The sequence below is a fragment of the Ammospiza caudacuta genome, chromosome 3 (genome assembly GCF_027887145.1).
Source record: "Ammospiza caudacuta isolate bAmmCau1 chromosome 3, bAmmCau1.pri, whole genome shotgun sequence".
NCBI lineage: Eukaryota > Metazoa > Chordata > Aves > Passeriformes > Passerellidae > Ammospiza > Ammospiza caudacuta.
The window spans coordinates 36,374,156-36,388,970 of NC_080595.1; the positions used below are offsets into that span (position 1 = coordinate 36,374,156).

Here is a 14,815-nt window from a genome sequence, read left to right on the forward strand (position 1 = left end):
TTGCCCTCCCTAACTGCTAAAGAGCAAAAACAAAAGGGAAAAAATCTCAACAAGATATAACAAGATCTACCTGATACATCATTATTTTTTGAAGTTGATACATGGCATGGCTTCTGAACATCCTCTCCAGTTGTCTGGTTTGAGTGTCTACTTTGAGATGCTCTGCTCCTTGAAAGTGACTCCTCTCTCCCTGTACACTGCTAATTACACATCCACTTGAACAGCAGACTGCGTGCAAAACACATCACCAAAGAGGCTCCTGGCACACCATCTCTTTCCTCTCATAGCCTTCAGTGATGTCACTGTCTGTGTTGTATCACTTTCCCTTCTCTGGGCTTTAGTCTAATCTTGGCAGAAATGCAAGAGCACCAGTGAGTCATGCAAAAATTTAATTTATCTAGTATTGGATATATAGGGAAAAGTGTAAGGACAGAAGAAGCACACCATGATAACTCCTCAGAATACCCTTACAGCTTCCAGTGACTTGTGCTGAGGGAATTATGTCTGAGAGGGTGCCTGAGCATTTAATAAGCTTCAATATATTTTTTCCCCTATGAATTTTCTAATTTTGTTGTGCTATTTAAACAGCTTATTTCTAAATAAATTTCATACTCGTGCAACTCTTTCCAGTTTGTTATGAATTCTCAGAAACCACGTCCCAAAAGGAACAATTACCATACAAATACCTTATTAGCTCTAGTCTTCAGTTTTCCCTCAGGAATTAATAAAGATTAAGCCTGACACATTGACATGACAGACGTGGAACACGAGGCACAGAGTTCATAATAAGCACCCTCCACTCTCTTCATGATGGAAACCTCAGGGCAGCCACTGTGTTTTGAAAAATGAAGATGTGAAATGGAAGGGGAAGTTTTGAAGTAAGGTTAGATGAATGCCTTAGCAATGTAACAGGGCCAAAGGAAGGCAGCTCCAAGGCAAGAAAGGAGTCCCTTCCACAGTCTTGTGCCTATGACCCTGTGGTTACGAGGTCACCACTCAAATTTGTGTCAGAAGCAGTTTATATCTCCCAATATCTTCAGTTTCAAAAAAAAAAAAAAACACCCTAACAAGTTCTACAACTTACCGAATTGCAGATTAAGAAAAAAAGACCAAACATGCAGAAATAAATAGTATCATCATCTGCTTGAAGTGGATTACAGTGACATACAAGAAAACTTAAGTGTCTGTTAGTATTTACCAGTAATACATTAAAGACATGCTTTATAGATGAAGTAATTTACATTATATGAAAAAAAAAGATTATTTAAGGAAAACTGCTCTATTTTTAGTCAGAAGCATCCTTTAGTCCAATTTATACTAGTGAGTCAGGAAATTTTAAATCTAGCTCTACATCTAACAGTATAGCTGCAATTATAACCCTCATGTTTTATATAAGCTGCCTTTTTAATATAAAACCCTCTTCTTTTTTGAATCAAGTCCCTAAATAACATAAAGACATTAAAAAATCTGGCAGAAAAAAAATAAAGCTATTAGAAGCCTGCCCTTATTTCCTAGGCTTTCAGAGGAATACATTGAATTAAAATCTCTTATGTGTTGCAGACGAAAAGATCATTTGTACCAGCAGTTAGGAATAAGTTAGGCAAAGTCAACCTCCAGAAACAATCAGCAAAGCTAACCCAGAATAAAACTGTCATGCAGTTGAAAGTTAATTTGCATTAACATTAATGCTTAGGGGGAAAAAAGGGTTTTTTTAAAATTCAATGGCACGAACGTGGTTGCTGACTGCCTTGGCAACAAGCAGCCTGCACACATTCCTTGTGCCTGCCCTGAGCCCGCAAGGGTTACTCTGACATAACCTACAGCACAGTATCTCTGCAGCCATCATAATAACAATTTACCCCCAAAAACCATCATAGCATCCCAGAATCATAGGGTACCTTGGGTTGGAAGGATTACTAAAGATCATGTAATCCAACCCCCTTGCAATGAGCAGGAGCGTCTTCAATTAGATCAGGTTGCTCAGAGCCCCATCCAGTCTGACCTTGAATGTTTTCAGGGATGGGGCATCCACCACCTCTCTGGGCAACTTGTTCCAGTGCCTCACCACTCTCATAGGGCATAATTTCTTCCTAATATCCAATCTAAATCTACCCTCATTCAGTCTAAAGTCATCACTCCTTGTCCTATCACAATAGGTCCTGCCAGAAGGTTCCCTTCCAGCTCTTTTGCAGGCTCCCTTTTAGGTACTGGAAGGCTGCTATAAGATATGCCCAGAGCCTCCTCTTCTTCAGGCAGAAAACCCCAGCTCCCACAGGGTGTCTCCACAGAGGTGCTCCAGCCTTCTGAGTATCTTTGTGGCTCTCCTTTAGGCTCACTCCAACAGATCCATGCCTCTCCTGTGCTGAGGACCCCAGAGCTGGATGCAGCACTGCAGCTGGGGTGTCTGCCACAAGACCAGAGTAGATTAGAATTCAACCTACTGGCCACTCTTCTTTTGATACAGTCCAGGATGCAGTTGGCTTTCTGGGCTGCAAGTGCAGCTCAGAAATACGTAACCCCAGAACACATTATTCCTACACACTTGCATTCAGTAATATAATGTACTTCTCTGGAAGGACAAATACACTCAAGGCAACTGAGGACATGAGTGGAATAATCATCCTCTTCATGACTTGTGGCAATCCTAAGTACCTCTTGATTTCATGGCTTACAAAATGGCACATGGTTACCACAAGCAAATGCTTCACTGCTATTTAAGTAGCTTCAGGATGACCATGAAGACAAAGCACTGCTGGACATCTCCAGAATTTGCCTTAAGGCGTGATTCAGCTACTAGCCCAGGAACCCAATGGCCTGCTACCTTCCAAACATCTTCAACAGAGCAACTTCTTGAGGCCCTTGATGTAAATCAGCACTGCTCTCAAAAAAGCAGCCTCATCCTGGCCAGGAAGCAGCTTTTGTGTAAGGCTAACTTTCAGCTGCATCAGGTGGCACAGCTGGTGACACAGAGAAGGCAGGATTGCACAGCAAAGAGGAGGAAGGCCTGGGCCACCTCTGGTGTCAGAGAGCAGTTTAAGCTGGTATCTATGGATATGAACAGGCAGAACAGCCTCTGCTTGCCACTAACAACTTATGTTATGGACAGACCAGCAGAGCCTTTGCAAACACCCAGGGCAGAGCATGCAGCCCTTGGGAGATGCTGAATTCACCAGGAGGTTTAGTTATCTGTCCATGGTGGCCATCAGCCTAAAGGGGTTGTCACCCTCTAATAAATGTATTTCTATTTCTTAGGACAGGCTGTCACAGCTTTTGCAGGCAGTTGCTTTTCCACAAACCTACATAAACACCCCACAGTATAGGAACAACTTACATGGCCAAGAGGTGCTAAAGGTAGGAAATTCCACCCTTGTGTGATGGTTCCCTCCTCCTTCTAGGGAATACAGCCCAAAATTGTGTCTGAAGTGACACGTATGTAGGAATCAGACCCCTCAGTGAAGTCTCCTGATGAAGGAATAAGCACTGGAGAAGTCAGTGAGCCAGGTTCCTGTCTGCACTGTTGTGACGTGAGCACTGCCTGTCTGCTGCTTCATGTCCTGTACACAGTGGCCTCTTCCCTGCTCCTGGACTGACAAGAGTTTGCCTGGTCTAACCTTTAAACGCAGAGGAGAAGGGTGAGAGAACAAATATGCTGTCAAAGACCAATCCAAACCATTGACCAGCTGTCAATTTCAGGTTGGAGAGGCATACAGCTAAGGATGCTACACTTTATTGATCAGTGCTAATAAAAGTAAGAACTGCATAAATATAAGAAAAGTTCAAACAGCTGAGAGCAAGTGGCAATCAGCACACCACGATGGATAGAACTGACCATGCACAGGCAGGTCTGCCAAGGGTCTCCAGTTCCAGTCAATGTCATTAAGGAAACAAGAACGTTTAGATATCTCAGTTGTGTCCTTTAGGGTCAGAAATTCAAGGCAGCAGTTCCAAAGTTGCACATACAAGATGCCTGGCTTCCAGAAACAGCACAGTGTCCCTGCTAATGGAGAGAGGCATGCACACAGGGGCTTTTGCTGTACCACCTTCCCTGTATGCACACTGGCAGAACACAGTGGGAGATGCTCTGGGATGTGCCTCTGCTGGGCCAGGTGAACCAAGGGTTTAAATAAAAGTCGGTCCAGCTCTTGAGCAAGTCACACTGGCAAGGCAGTGGGCATATTGCAGCAGCTCTCACATTCCCTGTGTGATCACCCTTACAAAGCACCACATGCCCACAGAGCCTCAACCTCCTTGATCAACTTACAGGCTAAAACCTGCATTTCAGTGAGCCAGAAGGAGCCAGCCTCATTTTTATTTGAGCCCAGGATGTGAAAAAGAAGACCCTAGTCCCAGAGCCTTCAGAGCACACGAGGGTAAAAGCAGCAGAAGTACGAGGCCCACACTTCAAGAACGCTGCCCCCCTCAAGTGCTGGAGGACATCACCCCGTGCCCTCTGCACACCCTGGCATCCCTAAGGGACACGAGGGAAAGATGGGTGCATGCTTCAGGCCATCCCAAGTGTCCCTTAAGCTAAGCAGGCTCCAGCTCCAGCATCTTCACTCACCTGAAGCACTGACAAGCAGCCCTGTGTACTTCTAACCCACAAAGTGTAACAGTGATTCATTTTGGGGCAGCTTCTGAAGGACAAGAAGCAGAGCTGTGAGGTGCAGCAGTAAAGCAGAGTAATGACCAAGGACCAAGGAGAGGGATAAAAAAACCACACAATGGTATTGTTTATTGCAGTGCAATTTGTGTGATCTGGGTATTTGGGAAAAGGATAAATGACACATAGGGAAAACCATGTACTTCTCCTTAGCCTATTCTTGACTATCAGACAGAAGAGGTTCTATTTGTGTAGTTTGCTCTCCACCATCTTAATTCTTTCAAAGCAAAAAAGATCCATCCATTCTTTTCCTTCAAAATATGAGCTGCTGCAGGCCAGGCCACCTCATTTCATTAGCAGTAAAAGCAGTGTCTCTTTTTTCACCACTGTGCCCTTCTTAATCTCACACATGTCAGCATTCTCTTGGGATTTCTTGCTACATTCCTCAGTATTTGTCACTGCTTAATTTTTAAACCAACAAAAATAAAACTGGACATTACAAACTTTTCCAAGGACAGATTGTGTCAGTAATTTGGTTTTCACACCATCTAGCAAATGTCCTATGTTTGCATCTCTACATACATAATGTACATTAATTTAAAAAAGGCCAAACTACTCACAATGTGAGGGATTTCTACTGATCTTTCTCAAATGGATAGCAAATGTTGAATCAGTGTTCCATGAATTCAGAGCTCTGCCTGCAAGGTCTCCTTAGATGACAGAACAGTGATGGATTGGGACTTGGGTAAGGATTGAGATTTGTTTCTAATCTCAATTTAAAAGAGCTCATGAAAATGTGCAGCAGCACTTTTCAGCTGGTGAAACATGAAAATTGGTTGTGTGAAAGTACTTTGTTTCCAAAATCCCACAAACACAGGAAAGACAAAAAGTAGTAAGAGAAAATCCACATGAACATAAATTTCAGTGCGTGAAAAAGACCATTTTATTCAGCACAGGATTAAAAAAAAATTAAACACATAATAATATAATAATATTTAACAAGGTCTGAAGATATCTCACGCCTCATAAGTCAGGACACACTATTTTTTAGATCAAAGAGCAGTATTGCACATCTCTCATCCTTGTTATACTTCATTGCTAAGATAGAAAAGGTTCTTAATTGAATCTGCCCTGTAATTCGCTACTTAGAGCCATGTCTTATCCTGGAGAGCTGTACCTCTGTCCTAAGTCACCTAGCACTATTTACCTTTTCTCATCCTTACGGCAGGTACAGTAACACATCTAAGGGGTGATTCTCAGCATGTCCAAGTGATTTAGCACAGGCTTATCCCGCTAAATCAGGCTGAACCTGCTGCGGTTGTGTCCGACGCCGCTCCGCACGGCCTCCTCACAGGAGGCCATTTTCCAGAGCGCTTCTGAATCAATTCCTCCTCCATCTCCTAATTCTCGCTGCCACCCGGGGAATTTCGCCCATGTATACAAATCATCTTTTCCTCGGCCCCTACCAGCACCCTGGCAGGCTCCCCCTGGCAATCAGCTCTCGGGATACATATCCCCGCATCCACCAGGCTGGCCACGGTGCGCCAAGGATCCCGTAACCTCCTTCTCCCACTAGGCGCTATCCACTGAGCGCCTTTGCACCTCCCAGCCCCGTCCTTTCTCTTTTAGCTTTGAACAGCTGAGCTCAGCCCGACCGCGGCAGGGCCCCTATGGCGTCCGGTATGCCGGAGCGTGGCTCGGCCGCGTGTTCCCGCCGGGATCCGTGCGGATTCCCGAGATCCGTGCGGATTCCCGGCGCCGCCCTCAGCCCCGTCCAGCCCGGGCGCGCGCCCGCGGCGGGGAGGGGGCGGGCGGCGCGGGGGCGGGGCGATGGCCGGAGCCCCGCCCCCCCGGCCGCGTGCCCGCGCGCGCGCCCCCCGCGCCGTGACCCATTTCGCCGAACAAAGGATTCGCGCTGGAATCTCGCTCGGCGCCGGGACCTAAAATGGCGGCGGCGCGCCCGCCCCCGCCCCTTCCGCGGGCGCCATAGAGACGGGGCGGGCGGAGCGGCCTCCCCTCGGCGCCGCTCTGTACGCGGGCGCAGCCCCGGCTCGCTGGTGCGGGCGGGACGGCGCTGCCGCGGCATGGCGGGCGAGGGCGACTCTGAGCCGGGGAAGGTAATGGAGGGCGGGGGGGGCGGCGAGGGGCCAGGAGGAGAATGAGGATGATCACGAGGAGGAGGATGAGGAGGAGGATGAGGAGGAGCTGGCCGCCGCCGCAGCCCCGCGCTGGGGACACGGGAGGTCATTGCAGAGCAGCAGCGACCGTGCCCCCACCGCCCCGGCCCGCTGTTGCAGCGCCCGAGGAAATAGCTGGGGAACAATTCACGGAAACGCGCGGCACAGCTGGGGCTCTGCCGGGCCACGGGGGCGGGCGGCGTTTGGGTGTGGGCTGGGTCCCCCGGGTCCCGCCGGGACTTTGTCGTGGTGGTGGGGCCGGAGGGTCCGTGAGGCCGCTGGTCAGCAGTGGTCAGCAGTGGTCAGAGACATAACAAATGATGCCCAGCCTGGCAGCAGGTGAGACGCTATTTTAAAAGGATGCATCACGCTGCATGGATGTATCACGGATACCTTCTTAGCCGACAACAGCAACATATCAAGTGACTTCTTCCATGTGAGAGCCCTTGAAATTACTCATTAGGAGGTTCGACCAACATAGACCACATCCTTTCTGTCTCGCCTGTACACAGGGACAGCTGATGGCTGTCCCGAGGGAACATGGATAAAACTAACGCTGGGGATTTCCATGCCTGCCATCCCCATTACCACAGTGACACAATGACTTCTCCCACAGAGTTGTCAGCTCTCCACAAGCAGTTGAGCACTGTAGTACTCCATCTTCAAAATCTACTTTGACCAAGTGGAATACCTTCACAACAAAATAAAGCAATCACTTTTGATGAATTTTGCTACAGTTGCACACATAATTCTTCATGCTCTAATGGTTTAAGCACAATAGACTGAAATGTGTTTTTACACCATCCCTGACCAAAGGATTGGCAGCAGAAAAATGTTCAGGGGTTACTGAGGGGCAGCTGCCTTGACCCTGACCCATGTGCCCACCCCTGCCTAGACATAGGGTTAAGTCATAAATTAGTTAGGTTTATAAATATTTTTATTCAGTATTAGGTTCTCTACTACATGCTCATTCTCCAGTAAGTTAACTTTTTCCAAGCACATTTGCTTCAGGTACTAAACTTACATGTCATGACTAACTGCATATTTGATTGTAGCCTTCCTTCTTTGTTGCAATGTAACAAAAATCCTGGATTCTTAAGAGTCTTCTCTCTTCTTTTTTGGGGGAATGTAAAGGTAAGAAATTAAGTAGTTAATTTGTAATATTCAGTGAAAAGGATGGATCAACAGTTTTGTGCAAAACTATATTATATAAATTAATAGTTAACTCTTCCAAAAACATCCCTGATATATCTGTACCTGTTCACTTTTGGTCATCTATAACCCTAGACACAGTAAGTTCTCAACTAGTTATGCTTGACTATTAAGATAACAAGTCAGTTTTACAGTTGAGTTGGCATCATAGACTTCAAAAAAAATCACAGAAGTGATTTTTTAAATTTATGGGGTTTTTTTGTTTGTTTGTTTGTTTTGTCTTACAGTCCTTTAAACTCTTTGGATTTCTCGATGTTAAAAATGTCCCATGTGCGCGAGAATCAGTGCTCTATGGCTCCTTGGGGGCTTTAGTTATGGGTCTTGGACATTTTTTAGCAACTAGTAAGTACTTACTCCTTTTGGGTTTTATATATTTATTTGCAAGAAAAAAATCTATTTGTTGTTAGGTGTTATTAATAATGGGAAGTCATACAAGTTGTTTTCTCTAACTTTTCATAAGATTTTTTGTTTTTCTTTCAGGTAGAGTTAAAAGATCTTGTGATGTTGCAGTTGGTAGCTATATTTGCGCAATGTTAGGATACTGGTATGTAAAATTCTTCTTCAATTTTGATAGGCCTATGTTGACTGAATGGTACAACATGACCCCTGTGTTTCAGTTTTCAGAAACAGTGTCTCATGGTGGTTTTGAAACCACATTTAAAAAACTGCCTAGCAAAGCATCCTCTTCCTTCTCTCCAAAATACTTATCTTCTTTAAAGGAAAACATTTCACTGTGTTTGAATGTTTATGTTTATATATTTTTAAAATACTTCCTATTGTTTCTTGAATTCTAAGCTATCAATTCCCCCACTTATTTCCATTTTTCTTAATTATTTTTCCTTTTCATACCCCATCCTTGTCCTAATTCCAAAGGCAGCATGCTTAATTTTACTAGCAATGTGGTTGCAACTTTTCAGCTGCCTGAATGACTCTGGTTTGATCCTTCCACTCATATAAAGCAGGGAATTGTGTTTCCTTTTCATCCCCTCCCCTAGGTTTTACTGCAGGTACAACTTGGCCCAGCAAAGGATCCGGCAAAGAATGCTTAAAGAAGGAATGAAAAACAGGATTTTATTTGAAGGCAGTTATCTTGATCCAGAAAAGAAACAAAGTGGCAGTGAAAGAAGCGATTCATAGGTTGCTCCGGAAGAGTTGTGGTTTAATACATCTTTGGCAAAAGGTGGTCCAGAAAAAAGTCAGTCTACACTGTAAGCCTGTGAGGTGTCTAAAACTGGTAAATCATGGTTTTCCCAGCAAATCTGAGCAGGAAATTCACAGTGAATCTGTTAAGTCAGTACAAGCCTTGCTTTGTTTCATGTATGTATGTGTGTGACTGCAGACATTTGCAATGACGTCCTGTCAAACATCTGGGAGCTGCTGTGTTCTCTTCAGCGTCTCAGAGGATGCAGGACAGTGATGTGGGACTGCTTTAACTTCCATTATAAACAGAGCCTGGTTTGTTTTAGCAAAGTTGTAATTACATCTCATTCAAATACAGGAAAACATTTCCATCACCTGTTGAGCCTTCGGTGCTATTATTAGCAGTGCTGTTTGTGAAACAGGAGTGTTTGAACAGGAGGAGAAGGCTTTGCTTGTGCAAAGTGGGTGATAGTCAGCAGCCTTTGTAAGATTTCAGCTGCAGGATAACCAGATAACTTACATACATACATTGTGGAGCTGAAGGATTTCCATCTTTGTTCTGTTTGAAACCAGGAATAAAATCACACTTCAGAGCAGTCTAAACTTTGTAATTAAATAATTTTTTTACTTCATTAAAAATCTCACGACTTAAGACACTTCCCTACTGTTTGTGGAATCATAATGTACATTATTTGTAAGTAGCAATGCTTTTTTTTTCTTTCATTTTTTTCTTTAAAGGCATGTTCTACAGTGATTTTTCAGTTAAAAGAAATATCAGTTCATAATGTCAAGGAAACCATCTTATTTGGAAATACAGTGTTAGGTCTAATAGCATATTGGTAAAAAGATGAGTGATGACATCACTTGCTTGCTTCTGCCTGCATGAGTGACACAATGTGTTTATTTTTACATATAATGATTTATGGTCTATTATGCTGTAAGCACTTTCTGGTCTAAAGGCATGTCACCAAGCAAAAACAGTCCTTTTCCCCCAGCCTCTGCTTAGTCTGAGAGAGTTTGTGATCTGTTTTTAACTCACATTGGTGCAGGGAGGTTTGAAAATCCAGATGCAAACAGCAGTATTGCTCCACTTATTTATTTGGAAATATACTTTAGAGCACTAAACAAACATGCTATTTACACTGAGGAAATTAAACTTTTACCCTCTGTGGATTAGCTTCTTATAAGAAGAAAACAAACCTATATACTCTAATTCCTTTTTGCCCCTCTATTCCTCATGTTTGCTCTGAGAGAAACAAAGATAAATTTTATTGAGGTCATTGCCTTCAATATTTTATATAAAAAGTCTTTAGAAGAATTAATGCAATGAAACACTTTCTGTCCTCCCTGCAAATGCCAAACTGAGAAGTTAATTGGTAGCTAACTCAGAAGAGAAAAATGTTTCCCCTGGTTCTGTGCTGGCTGGGGGGCCAAGGGGCTGTGGGAGGTTTCTCCTTGGGGTGGAAGCTGCTTCTTGGTAAAGCCCCTGGAGCAGCAGTGGGAAACTGAGCGAGCCATGAACCTGGTCTTAACCAGCTCCTGTTTTAGTACATGGCTGAGTTCTCTCCTATCTGACCTAAGAAAAGAAAGTGCAACCTAAGCAGGGGGTCTTTTGGCTGCGAGGTCATAGGTCAGCTGGGGGTTTGGGCAACAAAAGCACAGGGATGAAAATTTACTCTTTGGCAAAGAGCAGCTGTAGAGAGAGAAGTGAAGAGTGTTTTGTGCTAATGGAAAGAAGTTAGCTTGTGCATAATGGCATCCTTCAAAACACACACACATACTGTGACTGGTGAGAAAGTAAAAGCAGCATTATGATACTGTAAGTAAGTAAAAAAATCTGGGGAAAGTTGCAGCATTAAAACCTGTCTGGTGTTAATTGGTGTCATATAATTTACTGTATTTAAGGATATTAGCCCAATAGCAGCTTAACCACAGTTTCAGCAATAACTCTGAAATGCTAGATGTATCTGCATTGCATAGATAACTCATCTAATACTTTTGCTTCACTGTGCAGAGTGTCAAATGCGCGTGCCAGATGTTCACAGAAAAACTGGGGAAGATGCAATGTGCAGGCAGCCTGGCCAGCACACTGGAGCTTCAGTGTTTACTAAAACTAGATGTGGAATTAACTGAAAGTCAAGGCCTTTTCCGAATAGGGCAGGGCAGGGATATAAGACAAGGAAGCAGTGAGCAGGACTGTTGGTGTGAAAGGGGGGCTGCAACAGCAGAGGGGAGAATGCTCATGGTCAAACATGCAGGGGAAAGTCTGGCATAATTCCTCAAAGTGCTGGCTGCAGCTGCTTCTGTGCCAGCTATGGAGAGTGAATTGAAAGTGACTGATGGGTTAGCCCAATTAAAGAGTAAGAGACAGGATAAAACAAAAAAATCTCAAAGCTGTTGGTTGTCATAAATTAGGATACATTGACAAGAAAACAAAAATTTCTGTTATTTAAGTAATTCTGACATTTAAAAACAACAACATAACTATATTTTTTAAATTAGTGAGTTGTATCCCTATTTATCTGTTACTGCTAATTTCATAAATCTTAAGTCATTGGTGGAAATGTGTAGCACACCTCTGTATTTTATTATCAGACTTGAAATGTAAAACAATTGCAGCTAATGACAGATAGTGTTTGCTTTGCTTTGCCTAAATTAAAACTTAGCAGACAGTTACTAGGATGGAAAAGAAAAAAATAATTTCTAAGATGTTTGGTTTTCAGCCCCCTCAGAATAAACCATAAAAAGGGGGAGAATGAAGTAGAGCAACTTGAAACCCTAAGTTGTTAAAACCCTGTTTATTTCACCGACAGTTATGTTACTTGGTCACTGAGCAGTGACTGACAAGCAGTTTTTATCCCTGAAGTTAGGGAAATCCTTCCTTAAAGCAACCTAAACCACCAGCAAAACAGGGAGCTGGGTTTATGGCCCCATTGCTGCTCCAGAGCTTTCTGTTCCTGTTCCCCGCAGTAGCGGAACTCTGGGAAAAGGCGTTTGCAGCCTCCTCCAGCAGGAGCGCACACCTGGCACTGCAGCAGCGGCCACTTGTGCAAGGTGTGTCCTCCGGGTCCTTCGGGAAGGGGAGGCACTGTGGGAGGCACCTGGAGATCCAAGGTTCATTGCCAGCCCCGTTCCCAGAGCTGCGTGTGATCAGGTGCCGTGGGTGCCTCTCACAGGTGCGAATGTCCTTCAGCCACTGGCAGATGCAACAGGCTCAAAACCCAGGAACTTTTCTGAAGGTGACAGCACAGGCAATTACAGCTGCCATCCCAAACTTGTCCCTTTACCCCTTTACCCAAGCAGAGATTTTAGGGAGATGTTGGCCCTCTCTGCCTTTTGGTGGCTTCCAGACTCTGTGTGTGTCACCGCCCACCCCGCGTCCTTGAGTGCTGCAAAGTAAAGGTCATCTCTTGTCACTGAGCCTGGCTTTTGGTAGGGGTTTTTAATTTGGGTTTGGAGGAAGTACATTTGTTATTTCTGGTATAAGCAATCCAGGTAACAATGAAGTACTGTGTGAATTCAGCTCTAATGAGCTCCCAAGCAAAATATTTTCTCCAGCTTAGTAGACTAATTCCCATACTTCTCTTGTTCCTATCCAGACATTTAGCTCAAGAGCTCACTGGTTACCAATGAAGGTTGTTTGCTTCCTCCATTTAACTCTTGAAACAAATACATTGTTCTTGCCTTGGAAAACTCATCAAAACAAACTTTTACAGTATATTCAGATGCTCAAGAAGATGATTTTTGATTGTTTTTTTCCCATAAGTGAAGAAGTAAGAACTAATTCCATATCAGAAGTGGAACTGAGTTTTAGTCAATGTGACTCAAGGCCTTAGAACAGATAACTTTATTACATTTAAAATTAAAGTATTACATTAAGCACGTACAGCTGCTAAACCTTCAAAGGGTGGTGGAGGAGGAGGGTAATGAGCGGTAGAACCTTGGATGACAGTTTGAGGAGAACTCAGACTTTTGTTCGTGGCTAACAGCACCCTGACTAAGGATAGGTCCCCTCTTTTTCACACACTCCTTTGGTTTTTTCCTGCTTGAGTTCATAGTTTGCCTGAGAGCCATCCAGCAGGGGGTCGGTCTGCCTGTTCCTGCAGGAATAGGTCACGGCATCCTTATGTCTGCTTGTTTTCAAGATTAAGAGCAGTTTGTTCTGAGGCTATTTTAATCCTGCCAGCTTTTGTCATCTGTCATGGGCAAGAGTGCGTCAAAACCCTCAACTCTGCTGAACATGCCAGGGGCCCTCTGGCAGTACCTAAAATGTACCATGGATTATTCTCTTTAGACTGGCCAGAAATACCCAGATTGTATAGAGTGGTGATCTAGTGAACAGAAACAAAGATTTCCCTTTTCCTGCTCTGGAGAGAAGGAAGCACATGCTTTGCATATTTTTTAAACTCCTTGTTTATTTTGTCAAATGCTGTAACAAAGAGCAGCAGGTGTGCTCTCAGCCAATGTGAGTTTTCTCCCTGGACAACAGATCCTCATCTCTCCTATTGATAGCAAATGGCTGTGATAACTCTGGTGCTCACAGTGAGCTTTTATCCATGACACATCTTGGTCTTCAGTCCTGCATATACATGCATGGCAGGCCTTTGGAGTTCATTTACAAGCTTTACAGCTCTGGCTGACATTCATGCTTTCTGTCATCCAGGTCAAGAGTTCTTACCACCTTTACCTTTACCAGGTGGCCACAGTGAGAGATCTTTCTCCACCATGTCATCGCTGTGACACTGCACAGATGTTGTGGAAATAGGATGGGAGATGCAGCCCATCTGCCATTCCTCTTTGTTATGTTACTTAAGCAATTAAAGGGAAGCTAATACCCCTCCCTTTCAGGAAACGTTCAGGCTCTGGCTGAGGTAGTGGCAATATCTCTGAAGATGAAAAGCCATTAACAGGTTTATTACTGGACTGATACATTTCCACAAATGCCTGTTGCAGGAGTCCTTCACAGAGCAAATACAGAGCAAAAAAAAAAAAAAAAAATTGTAACAGCCTGTTCCCCAAAACACAGGGAAAAGTACCCTGTTCAGACTCCCCCAAAGAAATCTGGAGCTACCAGTGATTGTTACATGCCGTGCTGATAAAGCTTTCATCCAATATTTAAAGCCCTTGAGGGCTGTCCTGAGGCAGCACTGGGAGGCCATGACAGAACTTGTTTGACTCGGTTTCTTAGCTCTGATAGCATCACATTCTTCTTCATGAGACCTAAACCTCACAAGGTCCCCTTGAAGCAGAACCACAGAGGGCTTCTTACACCCACTAAAAGAACAACAGCCCTCTCCTTCCCGAAAGCCAGTCAGCATTAATGTCTGCTCAGAAATTTCTCTGTCACCATTCATCCTTCTGCTGGGGACACCATCCCTCAGTCTGTACATCTCTGTCACCCAACAGGAGCCTTATCTAAGAGCACCTAAGTGGGTCACAGAGTGGCCCCCGGGCAGACGGCCGGGCAGCCGCTCCCTCGGAGCACCGCTGGTCCCAGCAGAGCCAGGGATGCCCCCGCACATGGCTCTGTGCACACACACGCGCAGCCACACGCCTCGGGAGTGCTCTGAGATGCCACAAACCACAGCTCGGTGTGAAGTCACACACTCCTGGTATGGCACCAAACCGGAAAAAATTCAGAGGGGTTTAGGTAATGATACAGCAGCAGCACGGTCCCTCTACTGAC

General features: G+C 44.4%; 1 protein-coding gene across 1 annotated transcript; it reads left to right on the forward strand.

The window, feature by feature from the left end:
• The first annotated feature begins 6,510 nt into the window (after positions 1-6,510).
• On the forward strand, positions 6,511-10,836 carry LOC131555949 (cytochrome c oxidase assembly protein COX20, mitochondrial). Its single transcript, XM_058802280.1, has 4 exons — positions 6,511-6,717; positions 8,217-8,331; positions 8,470-8,533; positions 8,985-10,836. Exons 1-4 carry the CDS (start codon positions 6,685-6,687, stop codon positions 9,124-9,126), a joined length of 354 nt encoding a protein of 117 aa, XP_058658263.1. The 5' UTR covers positions 6,511-6,684; the 3' UTR covers positions 9,127-10,836.
• Positions 10,837-14,815: the final 3,979 nt, after the last annotated feature.

Coding starts and splice junctions, on each gene's coding strand:
- LOC131555949 (XM_058802280.1), top strand. CDS start 6,685: ATGGCGGGCGAGGGCGACTCTGAGCCGGGGAAG. Junction 8,332..8,469: donor TGGACATTTTTTAGCAACTA/GTAAGTACTTAC, acceptor TTTTTCTTTCAG/GTAGAGTTAAAAGATCTTGT. Junction 8,534..8,984: donor TGCGCAATGTTAGGATACTG/GTATGTAAAATT, acceptor CCCCTCCCCTAG/GTTTTACTGCAGGTACAACT.